General features: G+C 39.8%; 1 protein-coding gene and 1 long non-coding RNA gene across 3 annotated transcripts; one reads left to right on the forward strand and one right to left on the reverse strand.

Annotated features, from left to right (window-relative positions):
- Positions 1–2,952: 2,952 nt before the first annotated feature.
- Positions 2,953–4,191, reverse strand: LOC308330737. The gene is made up of 4 exons (XR_013965520.1): positions 4,091–4,191; positions 3,842–3,907; positions 3,349–3,397; positions 2,953–3,047 (listed from the first exon to the last, which is right to left on the reverse strand). It is a non-coding gene; the product is annotated as an uncharacterized lncRNA (long non-coding RNA).
- Positions 4,192–11,172: 6,981 nt separating this feature from the next.
- LOC308330511 (interleukin-1 receptor type 1-like) lies at positions 11,173–19,059 on the forward strand. Of its 2 annotated transcripts, none has more exons than XM_080785398.1 (11): positions 11,173–11,261; positions 12,728–12,947; positions 13,518–13,689; positions 14,449–14,623; positions 14,945–15,007; positions 15,219–15,342; positions 15,738–15,877; positions 16,268–16,408; positions 16,972–17,136; positions 17,223–17,429; positions 18,426–19,059. In XM_080785398.1, exons 1-11 carry the CDS (start codon positions 11,174–11,176, stop codon positions 18,620–18,622), a joined length of 1,692 nt encoding a protein of 563 aa, XP_080641524.1. In that variant the 5' UTR covers position 11,173; the 3' UTR covers positions 18,623–19,059. The 2 variants fall into 2 exon arrangements, with proteins under 2 accessions (XP_080641524.1, XP_080641525.1); XM_080785399.1 differs by lacking the exon at positions 11,173–11,261 and adding an exon at positions 12,129–12,211.
- The last annotated feature ends 3,116 nt before the right edge of the window (positions 19,060–22,175 follow it).

Raw genomic sequence — 22,175 nt, forward strand, 5'->3', positions numbered from 1 at the left:
TTTTTTCAAAATTTCAAAAAACATGGGCTATAACCCATCGTTTTTTTCATTTTTGTCAAATCATCAAAAATGATGAAAAACGGCACGCTATAGTATGCCGTACGATATAGGCTATAGCCCATGGTCCAAAATGATGAGAAACGAGGCTAACTTTTTTTCTCAAAATTTCAAAAAACATGGGCTATAACCCATCGTTTTTTTCATTTTTGTCAAATCATCAAAAATGATGAAAAACAGCGCGCTATAGTATGCCGTACGATATAGGCTATAGCCCATGGTCCAAAATGATGAGAAACGAGGCTAACTTTTTTTTTCAAAATTTCAAAAAACATGGGCTATAACCCATCGTTTTTTTCATTTTTTCATTTTTGTCAAATCATCAAAAATGATGAAAAACGGCGCGCTATAGTATTCCGTACGATATAGGCTATAGCCCATGGTCCAAAATGATGAGAAACGAGGATAACTTTTTTTTCCAAAATTTCAAAAAACATGGGCTATAACCCATCGTTTTTTTCATTTTTTCATTTTTGTCAAATCATCAAAAATGATGAAAAACGGCGCGCTATAGTATTCCGTACGATATAGGCTATAGCCCATGGTCCAAAATGATGAGAAACGAGGATAACTTTTTTTTTCAAAATTTCAAAAAACATGGGCTATAACCCATCGTTTTTTTAATTTTTGTCAAATCATCAAAAATGATGAAAAACGGCGCGCTATAGTATTCCGTACGATATAGGCTATAGCCCATGGTCCAAAATGATGAGAAACGAGGATAACTTTTTTTTTCAAAATTTCAAAAAACATGGGCTATAACCCATCGTTTTTTTAATTTTTGTCAAATCATCAAAAATGATGAAAAACGGCGCGCTATAGTATGCCGTACGATATAGGTTATAGCCCATGGTCCAAAATGATGAGAAACGAGGATAACTTTTTTTTCCAAAATTTCAAAAAACATGGGCTATAACCCATCGTTTTTTTCATTTTTTCATTTTTGTCAAATCATCAAAAATGATGAAAAACGGCGCGCTATAGTATGCCGTACGATATAGGCTATAGCCCATGGTCCAAAATGATGAGAAACGAGGATAACTTTTTTTTTCAAAATTTCAAAAAACATGGGCTATAACCCATCGTTTTTTTCATTTTTTCATTTTTGTCAAATCATCAAAAATGATGAAAAACGGCGCGCTATAGTATGCCGTACGATATAGGCTATAGCCCATGGTCCAAAATGATGAGAAACGAGGATAACTTTTTTTTTCAAAATTTCAAAAAACATGGGCTATAACCCATCGTTTTTTTCATTTTTTCATTTTTGTCAAATCATCAAAAATGATGAATAACGGCGCGCTATAGTATGCCGTACGATATGGGCTATAGCCCATGGTCCAAAATGATGAGAAACGAGGCTAACTTTTTTTTTCAAAATTTCAAAAAACATGGGCTATAACCCATCGTTTTTTTATTTTTTCATTTTTTTCAAATCCTCCAAAATGATGAAAAACGGCGTGCTATAGTATGCCGTACGATAGTGGCTATAGCCCATGGTCCAAAATGATGAGAAACGAGGATAACTTTTTTTTTCAAAATTTCAAAAAACATGGGCTATAACCCATCGTTTTTTTCATTTTTTCATTTTTGTCAAATCATCAAAAATGATGAAAAACGGCGCGCTATAGTATTCCGTACGATATAGGCTATAGCCCATGGTCCAAAATGATGAGAAACGAGGATAACTTTTTTTTTCAAAATTTCAAAAAACATGGGCTATAACCCATCGTTTTTTTCATTTTTTCATTTTTGTCAAATCATCAAAAATGATGAAAAACGGCGCGCTATAGTATTCCGTACGATATAGGCTATAGCCCATGGTCCAAAATGATGAGAAACGAGGATAACTTTTTTTTTCAAAATTTCAAAAAACATGGGCTATAACCCATCGTTTTTTTAATTTTTGTCAAATCATCAAAAATGATGAAAAACGGCGCGCTATAGTATGCCGTACGATATAGGTTATAGCCCATGGTCCAAAATGATGAGAAACGAGGATAACTTTTTTTTCCAAAATTTCAAAAAACATGGGCTATAACCCATCGTTTTTTTCATTTTTTCATTTTTGTCAAATCATCAAAAATGATGAAAAACGGCGCGCTATAGTATGCCGTACGATATAGGCTATAGCCCATGGTCCAAAATGATGAGAAACGAGGATAACTTTTTTTTTCAAAATTTCAAAAAACATGGGCTATAACCCATCGTTTTTTTCATTTTTTCATTTTTGTCAAATCATCAAAAATGATGAAAAACGGCGCGCTATAGTATGCCGTACGATATAGGCTATAGCCCATGGTCCAAAATGATGAGAAACGAGGATAACTTTTTTTTTCAAAATTTCAAAAAACATGGGCTATAACCCATCGTTTTTTTCATTTTTTCATTTTTGTCAAATCATCAAAAATGATGAATAACGGCGCGCTATAGTATGCCGTACGATATGGGCTATAGCCCATGGTCCAAAATGATGAGAAACGAGGCTAACTTTTTTTTTCAAAATTTCAAAAAACATGGGCTATAACCCATCGTTTTTTTATTTTTTCATTTTTTTCAAATCCTCCAAAATGATGAAAAACGGCGTGCTATAGTATGCCGTACGATATGGGCTATAGCCCATGGTCCAAAATGATGAGAAACGAGGCTAACTTTTTTTTTCAAAATTTCAAAAAACATGGGCTATAACCCATCGTTTTTTTATTTTTTCATTTTTTTCAAATCCTCCAAAATGATGAAAAACGGCGTGCTATAGTATGCCGTACGATATGGGCTATAGCCCATGGTCCAAAATGATGAGAAACGAGGCTAACTTTTTTTTCCAAAATTTCAAAAAACATGGGCTATAACCCATCGTTTTTTTATTTTTCAACACAAATTGGGATCCTTAAATCCCTCAAGAGATCAGCACATACCAATTGCAGAGCCCGCAGGGGTCAAACTTGTTGCCATCTTCAGCCAGAATCTCTAGGAGGATTGGGTGTTGAGAACTGTTGAGATAAAAAGCAAGTTTTGCAATGAATAAACTGCGGCATTACCAGGGCCAGCATTATGTGGTTTTGGAGACATGCTCAGAAATGGTTTCAGTCATTTTCACAACCAGTCACCGCTCCCCATCAGGGTCCCAATAGATCACCTTACACCTGAAATGATTCAGGGTTATCAGTGTCGTATTGGGTCAACAGGAGAGCAGTACTTGCAAACTGGCAGGGTAACTGCGATACTGGAATATTCATCATGGTCATCCTAGAGGTAAAGTTGCAGCAATGAAGACATCCGAGTTGTACTGACCTTGCATGGTTGGCTGGAATGGTCCTTTACAATGCTGCACTGCTGACAACTAGAGATGGGATGAGACAAGAACAATGTTGGGCCATAATAAAAAACATAAAATTCCCCTTTTTAAAGCCAGTTGTAAAAAGACAAGATGTCCAAGCTGTTGCTTCGAAAAGCACCACTGTATGTATGGTCACAAACTACTTTCTACTAAATACAAATTTACTTTAGTTACAAGTAATGTTGTAAATTATGAATTGAAAACACAACTGATAAAATATTTACGTCTCTAGACCGATTTTGCATCACACCCACAAGTTGCCTTGCAGACTGTTGGTAACCCCAACATTATATCCCCTTATTGCCAAGGCAACACCAGTGGGTCCACCTTTTCAGGTTCTGGCATTAACAAGGCGTAAGACATTTGCGGATGTCATCACAAAGGAACCTGGTGTTCATGTCTAAAGAGTGCCATTCAGTCACGTGTTATCTGCAAACATTTATATACCTTAACGTGCCATAGTCGAGTTCAACCAACAACGGTCAAGATGCACCAGAATCACCGCTAGGTCATCTGGAACAGAAGAAAGACATTTTCAGTACTGTGTAAATTAGCCACGTTTAGTCAAGTGTCACCTACTGCCTCCACTAACATCAGCAATTGTTTCTCAACAGCAGTTCAGAAGAAAGAAGATTCCAAATTATACCATCACTGTGAAGGCAATAATATTTACACTGCCAATAAAGTCATTCCTACTTGAAATTTCTTTGGTGGTCCTTCCTCTGGTCAGATTCCAGTCGCAGCAGGAGTTAATAAACACTGCTCAAGGTGCAACAGCATCACTGCTAGGTCATCTGGAACAGAAGAAAGCCATTCAGTATCGTGTAAATGAGCTAGGTTTAGTCAGCCTCACCTACTGCCTCCACTGACATCAGTAATGGTTATTCAACAGTAGTTCAGACGAACGAGATTCCAAATTCTATCATCATTGTCTGGAGAGATTTACATTGCTCAAATAAATAAAACATGCCTACCTGAAAAGCCTTTGATGGTCCTCTAGGCTCTAGCCATAATACATGTCACAGCAATCTGCAACAGGAGAACATATCAAGTAGGCATGTGGTCTAATAGTTTTGACATAGACATTTCCTAAAGCGATGCAGTTTCTCAGTTGTTCGTGTCGTTTCACATCGGTTCAAAGTGAGCTAAGTTGATCATCACAGAAACTGCACTAGCCTACAAGTAACAAGACTCCAGTAGTTCTTACCTTTGGACAAGATTGGCGACATTACCACTCCAATGATCAGTCCCAGGCAGAAAATATTCTGGAAAGACATTAAGCAATTAGAAATAAAATTGTAGCACCATTTGGCTTATAAGATAACAAGCGTTATGATCAGGGCTTTGGTGACAGACTGCCATATGTCGTCCAGAAGTTTTATGGGTTTTACCCCATTTCATCCTATCAAACACTGGTCAGAGAAGCCTTCCCTTTTAACAAACATTGTTTGTCCAAAACATTCTAGACAACATCTATGCCAGTAGAGTTTATAGGCAAGCAAAATTTCAAGAACGGCCTGCTCGATGACATTTTTAATTTGCAGCTTACTCCACCACTAGCCTGCCCTTGGTGATATTTTTACTTTGAACCAACTCATGAGCATTAAGGCAGCTTACCAGATAGCAATCACCATCATATTCCCTTGTCCAATAGCCAGCCACCGATTCAACACATCAAGTCATTCAATACAATCCAGCATCAACTACATAATGGATTTTAATGCATGATTGTGTATAAGCAGAGTCAAAAGTGACATCAATGAATTCAGGTATATGCTGGTCTATGAAATCATCATCATATTAAACAGAATTTCTATTTTATAAAGTAAAGCAGCTTCTATGAAACTCACCTATAGGCCAGCATTCCAGTAGCAGTTAAGGCACTCAGGGAACAGCCAGAAGATGCCACATGACAACACAGTAAGCTTATCTGCAGGACAAGTTAGTTGTTAGCAAAAAAAACATGTTGGGAAAATAGCACCATCTTCAGTAGGGTCCAAGTCAGGTAAAGGCTGTCATCACAAATATCAGGCATATGCTTGTCTTTAAAAAAGGTTTCATCATTTAGAACCCATGTGAAACTCTAAACAATTAGCGTCAACATGTGGTTACTTACCAATCAGGGTGGCTCTTTATAGCATCTCATAGACATCATCTATTGAGATATTACATGAGGTTAATGTTGCAGGTCCCAGGTGGCTGAGACGAGCAATCAGTATTAATGTCCTGATGAACAGGAGAAAGAAGCACACAATCGTTTTTGTTGTTTACAGACTGCTTGCTCTCGATAGAATTTATTCTCAAAATCACAAATCCACTTTGTTTCCCATTTCTTTTGTTTCCTGGTATTATGTCAATGTATTTTACTTTAACTTCAACTCAGTTTTCATTAAAATACACCATAAACCATTACTGTACCACTGGAGTTATCACCATTACAATACTGCATGTTCTTCCCATATTATTTTACATAGCAACCTGGTACACTTCATTACTCAAAAACATACAAGAAAGTACCATAATAGACCCTCATTCATTGTCTTGTTTGTCTCAGGAATATTCACCTTTTTAACTCTGTGCACTTTATTAATGCTCATTCCAGTAACTATATTCTTATATACTTGGTTATTGCAATAACACCTTTGGAGTTAATCCTGAGAGCGGAACTTATTCATTACCATGTCCAAATACAATAAAATAGCTGGTCACACTTCTTACAAAACACACATAGTTTACCAAAAACACATTACCAAAATCATATACCAAAAACGGGAGCTCTACTTTGGGAGTGTACACTTGTAAAACCTTGTACATGGACGTCGCCATTTTGTATTGATTGCCACAGCCAAACTAGTGTGTTCTGCCCTGAATTCACTCACAAACAATAATCACATCTTGCAAACACTTCAGAGTTAGGCTCCACCACCAGAACGTGTACTTAATGTTATCATAATCACATAGGTATCATTCAGTGAGTTTATGCACCAAAACCCACCTGATGAACAGGAGAAAGAAGCACACAATCGTTTTTGTTGTTTACAGACTGCTTGCTCTCGATAGAATGACGGTGAGCTTCCGGTCTGTAGGTAATACCAGCCCATGAGAAAGAGAAGGTAAGACGCTCCTATACTGCCCCCTACTGTCCAAGGTGAACTCAATACATTGACAAGTGACAGCTCTCAAAACTATTTCAAATCACAAAATAAAATAAATAAAACAAACAATAATAATGTGACTACCTTCTAGGTGGGTCACATTAAACACATACAATATTTGTACAATTACAAAATCTAAATGTGCTTCACTAGGGAGTCTCTATGCTACTCAGAATCTGGTAAAGGGTTTTCTTCAAAGGTTCATTCAGTAAGATAGAGTTCAGTTATCATCAATGTAGCATTTAGCTCTTAACAGTAAAGACACATTGGGTCAAATTAAGCATGTATAGTCTTTCCAGGACAATCACCTTCAGTAGAGATGGTCTTCTCCCCATTTCCCAGATAAAAAAAATAAAGAGTAGCCATTAGCAATTTAGCATGATTTAAAGTCAATTTTAATACAATATAGCAACCTAAGTTTAGGCTACTCAGCATTTGATATAACATTTTCCTCCCTCAAATTATTTCAGTGAGAGAGTTCAAGAGACACATCGTAGCCAGCGGTGGAAAAAGTACTTAATGTAGAAATATTCAAATACAAGTAAAAGTCCCAAATCTAAATCTACTTAACTATTGGTATCAAATGTACTCATTATGCAGAATGTCCCATGATTTCACAAGTGTTTAAAGAAATGTACACAACTCTACACAAATCTGCAAAATGATTAAGTTTCACCCAGAATGACACTGACCTTGTAGGGCTGGCTTGGCAGGATTCTCTTCAATGCTCAGGACACTAGAAATTGGATGGAAACATAATGAGCCATACAAAAATAAGCTTCTCAGGGTAAATGGCAGCATAGAGCCCAAAAATGAAAAAGCACAATGCCAAACTGAATGAAAAGCTTAGTTAGAGCACACACACACACACACACACACACACACACACACACACACACACACACACACACACACACACACACACACACACACACACACACACACACACACACACACACACACACACACACACACACACACACACACACACACACACACACACACACACACACACACACACACACACACACACACACACACACACACACACACACACACACACACACACACACACACACACACTTGACAATACAATTCAGGATCAGTGAAAATACCAGTCAGTCATGAATTGTCAGACTGGGGCGGTAACAAGATCATCACTTTCAGTAGTGGTAATGCATAACACATCACAAATTGGGATCCTTAAATCCGTCAAGAGATCAGCACATACCAATTGCAGAGCCCGCAGGGGTCAAACTTGTTGCCATCTTCAGCCAGAATCTCTAGGAGGATTGGGTGTTGAGAACTGTTGAGATAAAAAGCAAGTTTTGCAATGAATAAACTGCGGCATTACCAGGGCCAGCATTATGTGGTTTTGGAGACATGCTCAGAAATGGTTTCAGTCATTTTCACAACCAGTCACCGCTCCCCATCAGGGTCCCAATAGATCACCTTACACCTGAAATGATTCAGGGTTATCAGTGTCGTATTGGGTCAACAGGAGAACAGTACTTGCAAACTGACAGGGTAACTGTGGAACTGGAATGTCATCATGGTCATCCTAGAGGTAAAGTTGCAGCAATGAAGACAACCGAGTTGTACTGACCTTGCATGGTTGGCTGGAATGGTCCTTTACAATGCTGCACTGCTGACAACTAGAGATGGGATGAGACAAGAACAATGTTGGGCCATAATAAAAAACATAAAATTCCCCTTTTTAAAGCCAGTTGTAAAAAGACAAGATGTCCAAGCTGTTGCTTCTAAAAGCACCACTGTATGTATGGTCACAAACTACTTTCTACTAAATACAAATTTACTTTAGTTACAAGTAATGTTGTAAATTATTAATTGAAAACACAACTGATAAAATATTTACGTCTCTAGACCGATTTTGCATCACACCCACAAGTTGCCTTGCAGACTGTTGGTTATCTCTCATTAAAATTAATTTAATTCAACACAGCTCGAAACCAGATCAGTGTCAACTGTTCAGCAACCTGACTGCCTGTGGATGTAAACTGTTATGGATACAGGTGGTGTGTGATTTGATATTCCCTTAGATGGAGGGTTAGTTCTGTAACAATGATTTTTGCTGCAGCCTTTACAGTCAGCTTCCCAGCAGTCTGCAGCCCAGAGCAGTCACGTTGCCAAACCTGTGACACCGCCTCTCAAACACGCTCAAATGGTACATTGACTGAAGTTAACAGAAGCCTCAGGGGTAAAACAAAAAACAAACGCTTGTCTTGAGGCCCCTCAGAAAGTACTGAATCTGCCATAAACCCCTTCCTTTCCCCCCCCATCCTGTACCTGTACATGGATGGGATCTGTGTTTTTTTGTGATGATTTGAATTTTGTTGTTATTTGTCATGTCATGATTATGAATTAATACCCAGGACCTGAATGGAAACAAGACCGCAAAGATATATATCCTTTTAAACTAAGTGTTTGACTGTACTTTCTGCTGTTTACCGATACATTTCTGTAATAACGTATTCAATCAATCAATCAATCAATGTGCTTTCTTGAGGATTTAGTTGGTGTTACTGTTGAGAGACCACACGAGGGTGTCTGAGACACACACCAGCCGAGAGACGCAAAGCTACGCAGAAGATTAAAACACATACTTGCTAAAAAACTAAAACAATTATCAAAACTTTCAACAGGAGACTCATTGATGGAAATATGATTTTTTTTTATCTTTCTGAAGTCAACAATGAATAATTTTGTCTTATGGACATTTAGAGAAAAAGCACACAGAAAAGCACAAAGAAAAAGGAAAAAAATAGCTTTGGGTTTTTCTTGGCACCATAATTATGGTTACTAGCCACTGTTGTCCTGACTGTGTGTAAACAGACAATACAACCTAGTAATTCCAAGTGCTTGTCAGGGTGGGGGGGGGGGGTACCCACTTCAAATGTATGATTATGTTGGTTCTGGTGACTCATACTGCATTCCTAACATGACGTGAGGACGCCATGTTTTTTTTAAATAAATGTTTTGATTAACGGCATCAGTCACCAGAACCAAGGACATGTGTTTTCAATGAATATATAGTTTGTATAATTAAGGGGGCGTATGATAAAAAAAATATCACATATCGAAATACTGAATCAAGCCACTTAACCCATTTAGACCCGATTTAAAACATTCCCTTTGAAAGAATATATATTCAAAGATTTACGCCACATTTTTACGATTTTTCAAAAATAGCAGACCTACAAGCTTGTACATCTGCTATTTTTCAATAGCTAAATTATAACATAATTTAAAACACTAAAAGGGGTTAACTGCCGGGTGCTCACAAAATGACTGTTATAGTGAAATATCCATTAATTAAAATACAGAATTTTAAAATATATTTCATAAGTCCATCAAATATACCACATATCTGTTTAACTAATGGGTGTAAGTAAGCCTTGCCAAGCCATGAGGCTCATAGGTGTAGTGTGGGGAAAAATGTAAAATGTTAAAGGGCTTGATATAGCCTATAATTTGCTGGTATGTCATGCACTGAGTAGCCCATCTACAACTTAAAAAAAAAAAAAACATGTTACATGACTGTGTTATGCCTTCGCCCGCTATAGTCAATATGTGCTGGTGCCAGTCACTGATCATTATGATAATGATAATGAAATATATTGTAAGCCCAATGCTGTGATATTTACTTAGTTTAAGTCATGTGTTCATTGTGTTGAGAGAGATGTTTCATGGAACAGATGAAAGCACATCTCATCATGGGGAAATGTTTTATAGGTCAAGACAAAACACAACTGTGCAATAGTGGGTTGTGACTTGTGAACTTGTGTGCATGCCGGAAAATTCACAGCAAAGGTGTTCTGTATGAATCACACACACCGACAGAAGGCTAATCTTTTAAGTTTAACCGGTAAGTTTGCGCTTAGCTGCTCTAAAGGGCTAACCTGTTGAGTGAGCTGCCATATCTGATTTGATTGATTAAAAAAGGTCATTATTACAGGACAGGCCTACTTGTTAAATACTTCTAAATTACATAAATGGACAGTGAATATATGACTCTCGGCATGGAACAAGCTCCCACTGTACCTTCGTCAGGCAGCCTCTGTAGACATTTTTAAAGCTCAGCTTAAGACCCACTTCTACAACATTGCTTTTAATTGATCTTTTATTTTTTATTTTTGTTATTCATGTAATCACTGTATTGCATTACTGCTTGTTCTTAATGTTGTTGCTTTGCTTTTCTTTTATTCTCCATTTTTCTGTAAAGCACTTTGAGCTGCATTTCATGTCATGAAAGGTGCTATACAAATAAAGTTTTATTATTATTATTAATAGCTTAATCTGTTTTCATGTTAATCATAATTCATTCTCATTTAATTTAATCACATATTATGCAATTACATTTACTCTCAAGATTTTACGACCTCCTTTGAGAAATATATAGATGTTCAGATTTATGACACTGCATGGGTGGGGAAATTTCCTGTAATGTCTGTAAATCACTTCCTTATGGGAAGTTACTCGTCCGACTCCTAATAATGGTCTCACTTTCAGTATAGGAAACTCCTCCTTAAGAAGCCTTTCTTCTTCTCGTCGAGGATAAAAAAGCACAAACTTTTTATTATTATTATTAATCTTTCTTTTTATTATGCAGGCACGAGGAAGTATCATGACACTGTTGGGCTCCGCCTCCGGTCTTTACATAATCAGCGCTCTGTTCGTCGCACATGGACACAGTAAGTACCCTAGTGACCAAACACCTGATAAATTCCGCAATTATCTGAATGATTTACCTACCTACTAGTACTCTAATTAATTATTGGCTACTGCGCGACCTACAAGATCACAACGCATCGCGCTTTGACGCGTTGTGAGCTTGTAGATCGGCATATTATGGGTTCGCTGCAGTACAGGGTAGGCGGTCATACTGGTTTGTTCGCGCACTGTCACTCCACAATCACACATCCTAATGATTCTATTATCCCCCCCCCCCCCCCTCTCTCTCTCTCTCTCTCTCTCTCTCTCTCTCATACACGCACACGCACACGCATACACATACACACACGCAGTTTACGTTCTAATCTGTTGTGTGGCTGAGAGTCTATAGTTTATGAATGAAGTGGTGGAAGGAATGACAATGACACAATCCAAGCGATATATTGGGGAAAAAATAGGCCATTTATAGAACAAACTTCAACCACTATAATTAGGTGATTAAACAATATGTTATGCTGAGAGACCTGACCCAGGTTGAAGTAACGTTAGACAGCAAAGAAACAGAGTTTAATTGGGGTTCACGGCTAAAAGGCAGCTAGCTTTTTTTATATTTAAAAAATAATCTTTGTTTAGCGGTTTTCTCCCCCCCCACAGAATCACCAGGATCCTGGATAGCTTGATTCTAGGCTTAAAAATAATTTATTTATTTTTTTGTGTAAATCTCTATATGGGGAAAAAATGAATGGCCAATGTTTCAGTGGCACCAGAAAACCACGCCTACTGCTAAGGTAGACTATAATTATGGTATTAGGGAGCAGGGAGTTTCCATCTTGAATGCATAGGCTACAGTGCACATTCTGCACGAGCAAACAGTGGAATTGAATGAGGTTGGTTCTTCAAAGCCTGAACTTTGCTTGCCGTGCTGCTTTCATTTCCTGATTCCACTGTCTCAAAGAACTTTTCTTTTACGGTACTTATCAATTCATACTAACGGTAATTTCCTAACAAGACTAGAAAAAAAGGTTTCTCCCTGGGTAACTTAGAAATTATTATTATTATTAAATATATTTCTATTTATATCGCTGTCTGAACAAAATAATATTAAATACAATTTATATAAACCAAAGTATACTGTAGGCCTATATCCTATACCACATGTAAAAACAACAGCCACTGCTTTCCAGTCAAGGATGACCAGCAACAACATGATGGCCATATAAAAACAAAAATAAAAACAAGCTGAATTAAGTAACTCGCAATAAAACAGATACAAAATAATAACCTAGCCTATAGGCTATGTTCAAGTGTGTCCAATTGAACCCTAATTAAACTGTCTGCTGCTGTCCAACGACTTCAACCTGAGTTATTTAGTCTTACTACCTTTCTGGTTTCAGTCATGATAAAGAGCTCCTGCTGGGAAGGTTTTGGTCTGTGACTGTGACATACATTGAAGGTTTAATCTTCCTTTTGTCACCGTCACATCCAGGCCACAGGAGGGCAGCACGGCGCCATTATGCGAGTGCTGAACACATGTTCGTGCTGAGGTGTGGGAGCACCATGGGTCCCCTGCCCAATGTTACATGGAGCAGAGCGGAGGAGAACCGCACCATGGTGGGCCTCCCATCTGGAACCGAGGTCAGGGATGGGGACCTGTGGTTTTTACCCGTGGACGCTTCTCATCATGGCACTTACACATGTGAAAGAAGGTAGCCTACACAGTGAACGTGTGTGACTTTGTGTGAAATTCTAAATGTACTTGAGTAAAAGTACAAAACTATTGGCATCAAAATGTAGGCTACTTAATTGTGTCTTGGGTACATCTACTTAGTTACCTTACACTGCTTGTCATCATGATAAAATAATGATGAAATACACAATTTAAGGAAGTAATTGTAGAGCAAAAGTCATGTATCTTAGTTCTTACATGCAATGTTAATCGCTATATAACAAAGACAAAATAATAGCCAAACTTTAAATCAGTACTGCAGAATTTAACCCATTCTGGGTGGGAACCGCTTTTGGTGTTTGCATTATGTTATGCTTTAGCTATTGAAAAATAGCTGATCTACATAGCGCTTTGTAGGTCTGCTATTTTAGAAAAATCGAAGAACGACTAACATAGAAACATAGCCTTTTCAGAAAACTGTCTGGATGTAGAAGACATTTTTAGAATCTGATCTCAGGTCAGAATGGAAAACTGTCAGGATGTAGAAGACATTTATAGAATCTGATCTCAGGACAGAATGGGTTACTTTACTACATACCCTTGTCTGCAGGGACCAGAGAGGAGCATGGGAGATGGAGTTCATGGTGTCAGTGTCTAGTGGACAGTGTCCTCATCCAGCTGAGCGCAGAGAATTCAAACAGGGAACCAGAAATGTTCTGCCCTGCAAACAGATGGACATTCTTGGACTGAATAAAACCACAGCACACGTAAACTGGCTCAAGGTAGGATACTCTGCACAGCTGACTCGGCCACTCATGAAATTATTAATAAAGAAATGGACAAAGGAGTGAGAGGAATTGATGCAACGAGAGACAATTCAATTCCAGTACTAAAATGTTCTTACACTGCATTACGTTAAAACCATTGAGTCATTGCAGACGGAGTGACATACACACTTAAACACATACACAGTTTTGTGAAATTACTTAAAGATGGAGTGCCGTGATTTTTTTCCACCCTAAAATGATGAAATGATCATCAGGTCTTAGGAGGTATAATTTTTTCAAAAAAGTCTACAGTATTTGTTAAAATGTTGTTTTTATGTGGGCACGCCCACCATTTCAAAACATATTTATTTAAAGACCTTATAAGCGTCGTACAAAGCCAACTCTTGTCGTGACAAATCATGACAACAAACACAATATTTTGGACCAAACAAATAATTACAAAGAAGAAAAACAACAAAAAAAGTGTTGTAACCTGCCGTTTTCTTCTTTTTTCTAATTATTTGTTCAGCGCGAAAAATTGTGTTTGTTAGCTTTGTCCGTGGCGTAAACGTCTTTAAATAAATACTTTCTGAAAAGTCTATGAGGAAAATGAACAGGGATTTATTTTCCGGGTCTCTCGAGGGGGCGGGACTGCGACGCTCTATACACCATTGCACATAAAAACGACTCCAGGGTGTCTAATGAAGTACCGTCACCTCATAGACACATGAAAAACCTCTTTAAATTCCATCGTTCTGTGTCTGTCTACTGTAGGACTGCAAGTCACTGGAACGGGATGGAGGGACTATTGAAGTGGACCAGGAGGGCAGACTCAGGCTCTATGGAGCCTCAGAGGATGATGCAGGGGTCTACACCTGTCTGATTAACTTCACCTTGGATGGACAGACCCACACCTCTGCACGTAGCATTCAGCTCCACATTAATAATGGTACATTAGATTGAGTGATGGACTGATGGTTGGCTGATGGACGGTTAGCGAGCATGTCCCCAGAGAGCTGCCAGTTCAAATATCAAATGTGTGTGTGTGTGTGTGTGTGTGTGTGTGTGTGTGTGAGTCTGTGTGTGTGCGCGCGTGCGTGCATGCTTTTTTTCTTGATAACATTTTACAGGTGAGATTCACCTTAAAATGTATAATATAAGATGTTTAATGTCATTTAGACAATAGCAAATATATTATATTTGCTATTGTCTAAATTAGATTATATACATTTATTTTTCTCCTCTTCTGCTTTACTCTCTGTTCGATCAGATCCACTTTTTTTACCACCCGCACTGGTGTATCCTATCAATGACACGGTGCTGGTTGAACTAGGTAAGTCGAATTTAAACTAAGAATAATATCTAGTTTATGTTAACGTATTATTGCCTGGTAGCGTTGTTTAATTATCTCTGCCAGGCCAAAAGTCGTTTATATTGGTATTTGTTGTTACACGTACAGAATGTACAGTACATGCGTAATACTAGTGATACTATGAAATATAAAGTGCCTGCCACCTTACTGTACTTACTGTAATCTATGACAGGTTCCAGTGCTGAGTTACGATGTTTGGCCCATTTGGGTCTCGGCGAGCATGACGAGAACTTAATGTACTGGGTGCTCCCCGACAACGATGACGACCACATCCTGGCGACAGAGTCCTGGGTCTAGTGAGTTCTCCTCTAGTTCATAAAGCATTTAAGTACTCATGGATTAAAGCAAAATAAAATCTCACGACGGAAAAATGTTGCTTGGCCAAGTCCTAATAATATGTAAAATGATGATGTTTTGGTACATACAGCTAACCAATTTTTAGCAACGATTGCGGTTATGAGATAGCTGAGATCCTTAGGGTCGAAATGGCACGTGTTGTAAGCTTGTAGATAGCCAGGACACACTTCTATAGAAGACTTCAATGGAATCCATATGACTGAAATCAGTCGTGGCAACTATAATCCATGAGTACTTTGAGAAAAGTATATGTCATTATATCAAAATGGCAATCAAGTGAATAATGGTCAGTTGATTGATTGATTGATTGATTTATCATGAACTTACTCTTTAGTATCCATGAGGATGAGGGAGTGTATGGCCTTTCTACACTGTCCATCTCTGATGTCATCCCTGACCTCCTGAACGTGCCCATCCACTGCATTGTGATGAACCCCACAGACCAGGCCGAGGGCTTGCTGTGGCTTCAGAAAGGTACAGCATTATTAATGGTCTTTCTCATTCTGATCTGTGTTAAAGTTTCTAGCGTGTGTGATTTCTGCAGGAGGGAAAGCTCTATTGCAGAACACTTGTATCAATGTGCTGTGCATAAGGGTGCATCGATTTGTGGATGTAAATGTATTTTAAAGTAATACATAGAATAATAGCTATGAAAATAATCAATAGTTATAGCCCTGCTGAATTCTAGATGATCTAACATTCAATGCCGCTGTCATGCACCAAAAACGCATCGTTAACTTGTAGATCTGCTGTTTCTGCTGCGCAACACGGTACGCAACCAAGTACATCAGGCATCACTTGGTCTTGTGCTGTTTGCAGCACATTCTGACAGACTGTAATGTTGGTCTCACCATTTTTCACTAGCTGACCACACTGAACTGCACACCTGCATAGGTGCGGGCCTGGCCTTCGGCCTTGCTGTTGTGCTTTTGTGGTCTGGGTACTTCTTCAGGGTGGATCTGGTCTTGGCCTATAGGAAGCTGTGTCCTCAACTGGCCCAACAAAGTGAGTATATCGTAAAGAATCACACCCGAGTGACGTGAGAGGCGCTAATATTTTAAAGTGTAAACTCATGTTGATTAGGTGATGTAATGGTGATGTAAAACGAACGGTGCCAACTCAATCATTAAATGCCATTAACAATGAATTAGACAATATAACATACATTTTCCCTTCATTGTCAATGGCGTTTTTAAAAGAAACATTGAACTAAAAACAAACCTGTATATAAAATAAATAACGACTTACCTGTGGATCTCTGACGTCAACCTGATTGGTCAACATCACCGAACTCGTCTCGGGCGCGATCCAACCTGTCACACAAAGGGATCAAACTTACTAGACAATTAGATTCTAACGCGTTGGTAGCTGTCTTCCACCATGTCATGCTGCACAAGATTAAACGACCAGTTGTCGTCCCAGACTCATTTTGGAGGTCAGGGACGACAAGCTTCTGTCATATCGGGCCATTATTGGGCTGATATGGTGTAGTAGGGAGAGGCTATTAAAGGAAGCACAACATTCAACACAACAGAGCTGACAACAATCTCCTCCCTTCTCCTCTCTAGTTCCAGACGGTAAAGAGTACGATGCCTATGTGAGCTATCTCCATGTTGACGATGTGAGTTCGTCTGGGACAGCGACCTTTGCCCTGCATGTTCTTCCTGAGGTGCTGGAGAAACAACATGGCCACAGCCTCTACATCAGAGGACGAGATGACTGTCCAGGAGAAGGTCAGAGACAGTGGGCGCAGTCCACCTTTATTATCGAGTTTATGTAATAAAAATATGTAGTGACAGGTGTGTTTGGTTCCTTGCAGCGATACATGATGAGATATCGGCGACAGTGCGCAGGTGTCGCAGACTGATCATCATCCTGTCTGCAGACGTTCAGTCTTACAAAAGCGCTGGCGCTGAAGAAGTGTTGCCGCTGAAGCACAGCCAAGACCACGAAAGCTACGAGCAGAAGATAGGCCTGCATGACGCCTTGATGCAAAATGACCCTCGTGTGATCCTGGTGGAAATGGGTGAGACTGCATTGGACACTGATGTTTAAAACTCCTGCCGACCGTTTCATTTTCTGTTAGCAATGCCTCCGGCTTGGCCGGCCACTCTGATAAGCACAACTGGCAGTGTTATTGCAGGCGTCATGGCGCTGGTGATTCAGGTGTATCGGAGGAGGCATGTTAAGGCCTATTCATAGTCTGGATTTTCGGTGGTGAGGTGACCACCGGAGCTGAAATAACGTTGAGTGGTGGTGAGTAAAAACAGAGAGAAGGGCTGGAGCGGTGGTTTGCTCTTCACTGCGGCTCGTGACGTCATGTTGTATTTCGGTGGTCACCTAACCACCGAAAATCCAGACTATGTATGAGCCTTTAGTCTACACATCCTCCACCAGATAACACTGTGGGGGTTGGCAACAGTACTAGGGACCATGGTACACATGTGGAATAATGGGTAACGACAAAAAAAAACGGGTAGAAGACTCAAGTGCCTCGAGTCAAAATCTCAAGGCACAATGAGCTTGTAGATCTGCTATTATTTCTATTTGAGAAATGCTGTTGGGATTGGCTATAATTTTAAGCGCAAAATACAGACGCCAGGCTGAAAGTGGTTTAAAAATATATTTTTCGGATATAGAATTTGCCACCGGATTGGGAAATAATGCACAAACATAATTTAGAACTTCTTCGAATAGTTTTTATACATTGAAATGCCAAGGCACACCTGGACTTGTCACATATGGCACACCGTTGTGCCTCTGCACAGGGCACACCATTTAAGAACCACTGGTCTAATGGTTACACAAGTTTTAATCGGGTGATCCGTTTCTAGAATAAGTTAAATGCTGGATAAAACCAAGTCATGTAAGCCTGCGTTGTGACAGATCAGTTTACAGGTTGCTTAATCTGTCGCTGCCAAATAAATTATGTATTCCGTTTCATTCCATCCTCTTTTAATCATCTCTGCTGCTTTGTTTTGTTTTGTTCTAATCTTGGACTGTGTATCCTGTCCTGTTCCAGATGGTCCCCTGGATTACAGTGGCCTTTCTGCGTCACTACGCTACATCAGGAAGCAACAGGGAGCTCTACAATGGAACACAGCCTCTCCTGCGAACCAAAGATGCACCACACTGCCCTCTAATGGATATTTCTGGAAGTGCCTGAGGTACAACATGCCCCCAGTGCCTGGGGGGAGAGCCCTCACTACTGTGGTCTAGAGTCAGACTAGGTGCCGTTAAACCCCGTTTCTCAGCCTCGGGAGCCAAACGACGAGTTTCGGCAGATGATTGACAGATTCGGAAAACACTGGAAATGGTGGTTAGATATATTACTTGCCCAGGGATTTATCTACTGTGATTTATAAAGGAAGTGATTCATTGGATTGGAGAGCCCCAGCCTTAAGTTCTGATGTGCCCATGTGTGTTGTGTATAAATATGTGTATATATTTGTATTCATATTTTTTTCCATAATGAATAACTGACTGTATTGTGTATGTGCTGCTCGTCATTTTCTTTTTTGTTTGTTTTGTTTTGTTTCTGTGCTTTTTGTTTTTCTTGTCTGTTTTATTGTAGTGTGCTTATAATTTATACTTATCTGAAGTATTGTAAAGTATATGATTATATGAAAATATCAGATCTACAGCGTGTTACGGTACATTGTGATGCATTTTGAGCTTGTAAATCTGCTAAATCTGATAAATCTCTCTGTCCATATGACCAATGGCAAGACCCATGCAAAACTCCGTTTACATTGTCCACACGGGAACACACAGGCGGAGTTTAAAAAAAATACACTGTGGCAGGAGTTTTCAAAAAGATGCGTTTATATGGACCAAAAACGCGTTTGCGTGTGGGCGACCCCCCCCAAAACGCATATATAAACCTACGTTTATCCGTTTACCCGGATACGTGTGGACAAGGCCTAAGTACTTGTATATAGAGCGTCGCAGTCCCGCCACCGACGAGCCGCCCGGAAGACACGTTCGGATTTGGACATTGTCTTCCAGGACGCTCGTCGTCATGAAAGGGGTGGGGCTGCAACACTATGGGGTTTAAGTGAATCATTATGTGTACTTTCTTTTTGTGTATTTTCTTTTTTTTTTTCTTATATATATATTTCTGGGCTCTTTCAGCCTTCTTTAGTCGTCCTATTTAGTCTTCTGAAATTGTTTAGTCTTAGTCTAGTCTTAGTCGGCTAAATATCAAAAACCATAGTATTTTAGTCTTAGTCAGAAAAACTATAACACTGATGTATTTGTCTCAATCACATAGTAGTGTTCTTATCAAGAAACCAACTGTTAAAATAATAGTAATAATAAACCTAACAACAAAAGTATAAAAAAACAAATACATTTGGCAGAATACTAAAAATCACTATTTCTCAAAATGTGGTCCAGGGCCCACCAGGGATCCAAATGGACCCTTATGGATCTGTAACTCAGAGATGTGTTATCTGTGGGACTACAATCTGTGGCACTACAATCTGTGGGACTACAATCTGTGGGAATACAATCTACAATATGTTATCTGTGGGACTACAATCTGGACTTTACAATCCTAAAATCCATACATACCACACCAATGGATTTCCAACCATATGACAGCACACCTACAGTACGTGCTCGTGTGTGTGTGTGTGTGTACTTGTAATACTGTACTTCCATTCTATTCCATAATGTATAGAATTTGAGAAATAGACATACAATTTTAGTACAAAAAAAAAGAAATTGGTCCTCTCAAGAGAAATTGTTCTTTTATGGTTAAAAGAAAGGATTTGAGAATTTTTACAATTAAGGTTTGGGTTAGGATTAGAGGTTAGGTTTAAGGGTTGGAGATTTGGAGCCAGATTTATACGTAGCTGTGCGCCGGTGTCACTCACTGGACATGGCAGATCTACAAGCTCATAATATGTCGCAGCGCCATGTGTTGTGAGCTTGTAGATCAGCTATTTTCAGGGTTATAGGGTTCACACTTCACACACACGCACACGCACACACACACACACACACACGCACACGCGCACGCACACACACACACACACACACACACACACACACACACACACACCGGCACACTCCCATTGAAAGGGACGGGGTCTTGAACAGTGGAAGGCTGGGGTTGTCACTGATGACGCTGGCTCCAGCAGCTGGCTCCAGATCACTAGGGACATGGCCCCTGCTATTGTCCCCTCAGGACCCGGTGACATGGCACTCGCCCTTCTGTCTCACACACACAGACACACGCACACACGTACGTACGCACGCACGCACGCACGCACGCACACCTGCCGTCATATGCTTGCACAAATGATAGCCTGCCTACCACAGATCTGGAAAACTGTATTTGATGGTTCATATAAAAGTGCTCCAAATGCAAGTCTACCCACGTGCACATGTCAGTCTGTGTGTGGGTGTGTGCGCACCTACTGTATTTGAAACTGATATAACAGATCATGCTTGTTGCAGTATACATGCCCGTCTCAGCGCCTACGCACACGCACACACATCTTTCTGATTAAGTCATGATAGATCGTCCCCTAAAGGCTTGACCTACTGAATAGGCAGTATGACTGCGTAGTGTGTGTGTGTGTGTGTGTGTGTGTGTGCGCGCGCATACAAATAAAGCATGGGCATCAGAGTTGATAAGGCCTTAACTTCTTGTGACATACAACAATATCTTGCAGCGGTTTGTTAAATATAATGATACGACCAGTTTAAGGTTTGTTTCCATGTTTATAATTTAAGTCATGAATGGTGATTTTGTGACGTGCACATGCTCCAAACATATTGGTTATCGACAAAACGGCAGTAATACGACATTTAGACCGTGAGGTCCTGGCAACAAGGAAGTGATTCTCATCTTTTCTTTATCAGGGCCCACTTGAAAAGAGTTCACAGCGCACCCATTTGAACATTACGTTAAGTGGTCAGATGGTCACCGACACCGTAGCTGAAGTTTTTACCAAAATTTGTTCAAAAAGTGCAACAATTTAGAAAACTACAGTATACACACACACACACACACATATTCAAAGACTTTCTAAAATATTAGATCTACAAGCTTAATTAAAAAAGGCAAATAATGGCAGATATACGAGTCTGGCTCATATATATATTGGTCTGGTTCTGGTATGAAGGCTCTCGCTCACTCCATCAGCGTTTCCCCAAACACAGGCCTGCAAACAGCAGGTGGTGTGTGTGTGTGTGTGTGTGTGTGTGTGTGCGCGCTTCTACGCTGCCCTCCTTGAGTGACCCAGAGGGCACTAGGCCTAAGGCCATCTAAGGCCATCCTTTTGTACCTTCCAATTCTTATGACCCCGAACCCAGTCAACCCACCTCCCCTGACACATGCACGCACGCACATACGCACAGACTACAATATGCGGTATGACTAGCTAGGTTTGTCTGGCTTGCTGTCCCTCCCTGTAGGTGGGAGCATGTGGTAGAGCTGTTAGTATTGCTGTGTGTGTGTGTGTGTGTGTGTGTGTGTGTGCGCGCGCTTATACGCAGCCCTCCTTGAGTGACCCAGAGGGCACTAGGCCTAAGGCCATCTAAGGCCATCCTTTTGTACCTTCCAATTCTTATGACCCCGAACCCAGTCAACCCACCTCCCCTGACACACGCACACACTACAATATGTGGTAGTATGACTAGCTAGGTTTGTCTGGCTTGCTGTCCCTCCCTGTAGGTGGGAGCATGTGTTAGAGCTGTTAGTATTGCTGTGTGTGTGTGTGTGTGTGTGTGTGTGTGTGTGTGTGTGTGTGTGTGTGTG

This window comes from Protomyctophum bolini (genome assembly GCF_963924005.1).
Source record: "Protomyctophum bolini genome assembly, chromosome: 16".
In the NCBI taxonomy this organism is placed as follows: domain Eukaryota; kingdom Metazoa; phylum Chordata; class Actinopteri; order Myctophiformes; family Myctophidae; genus Protomyctophum; species Protomyctophum bolini.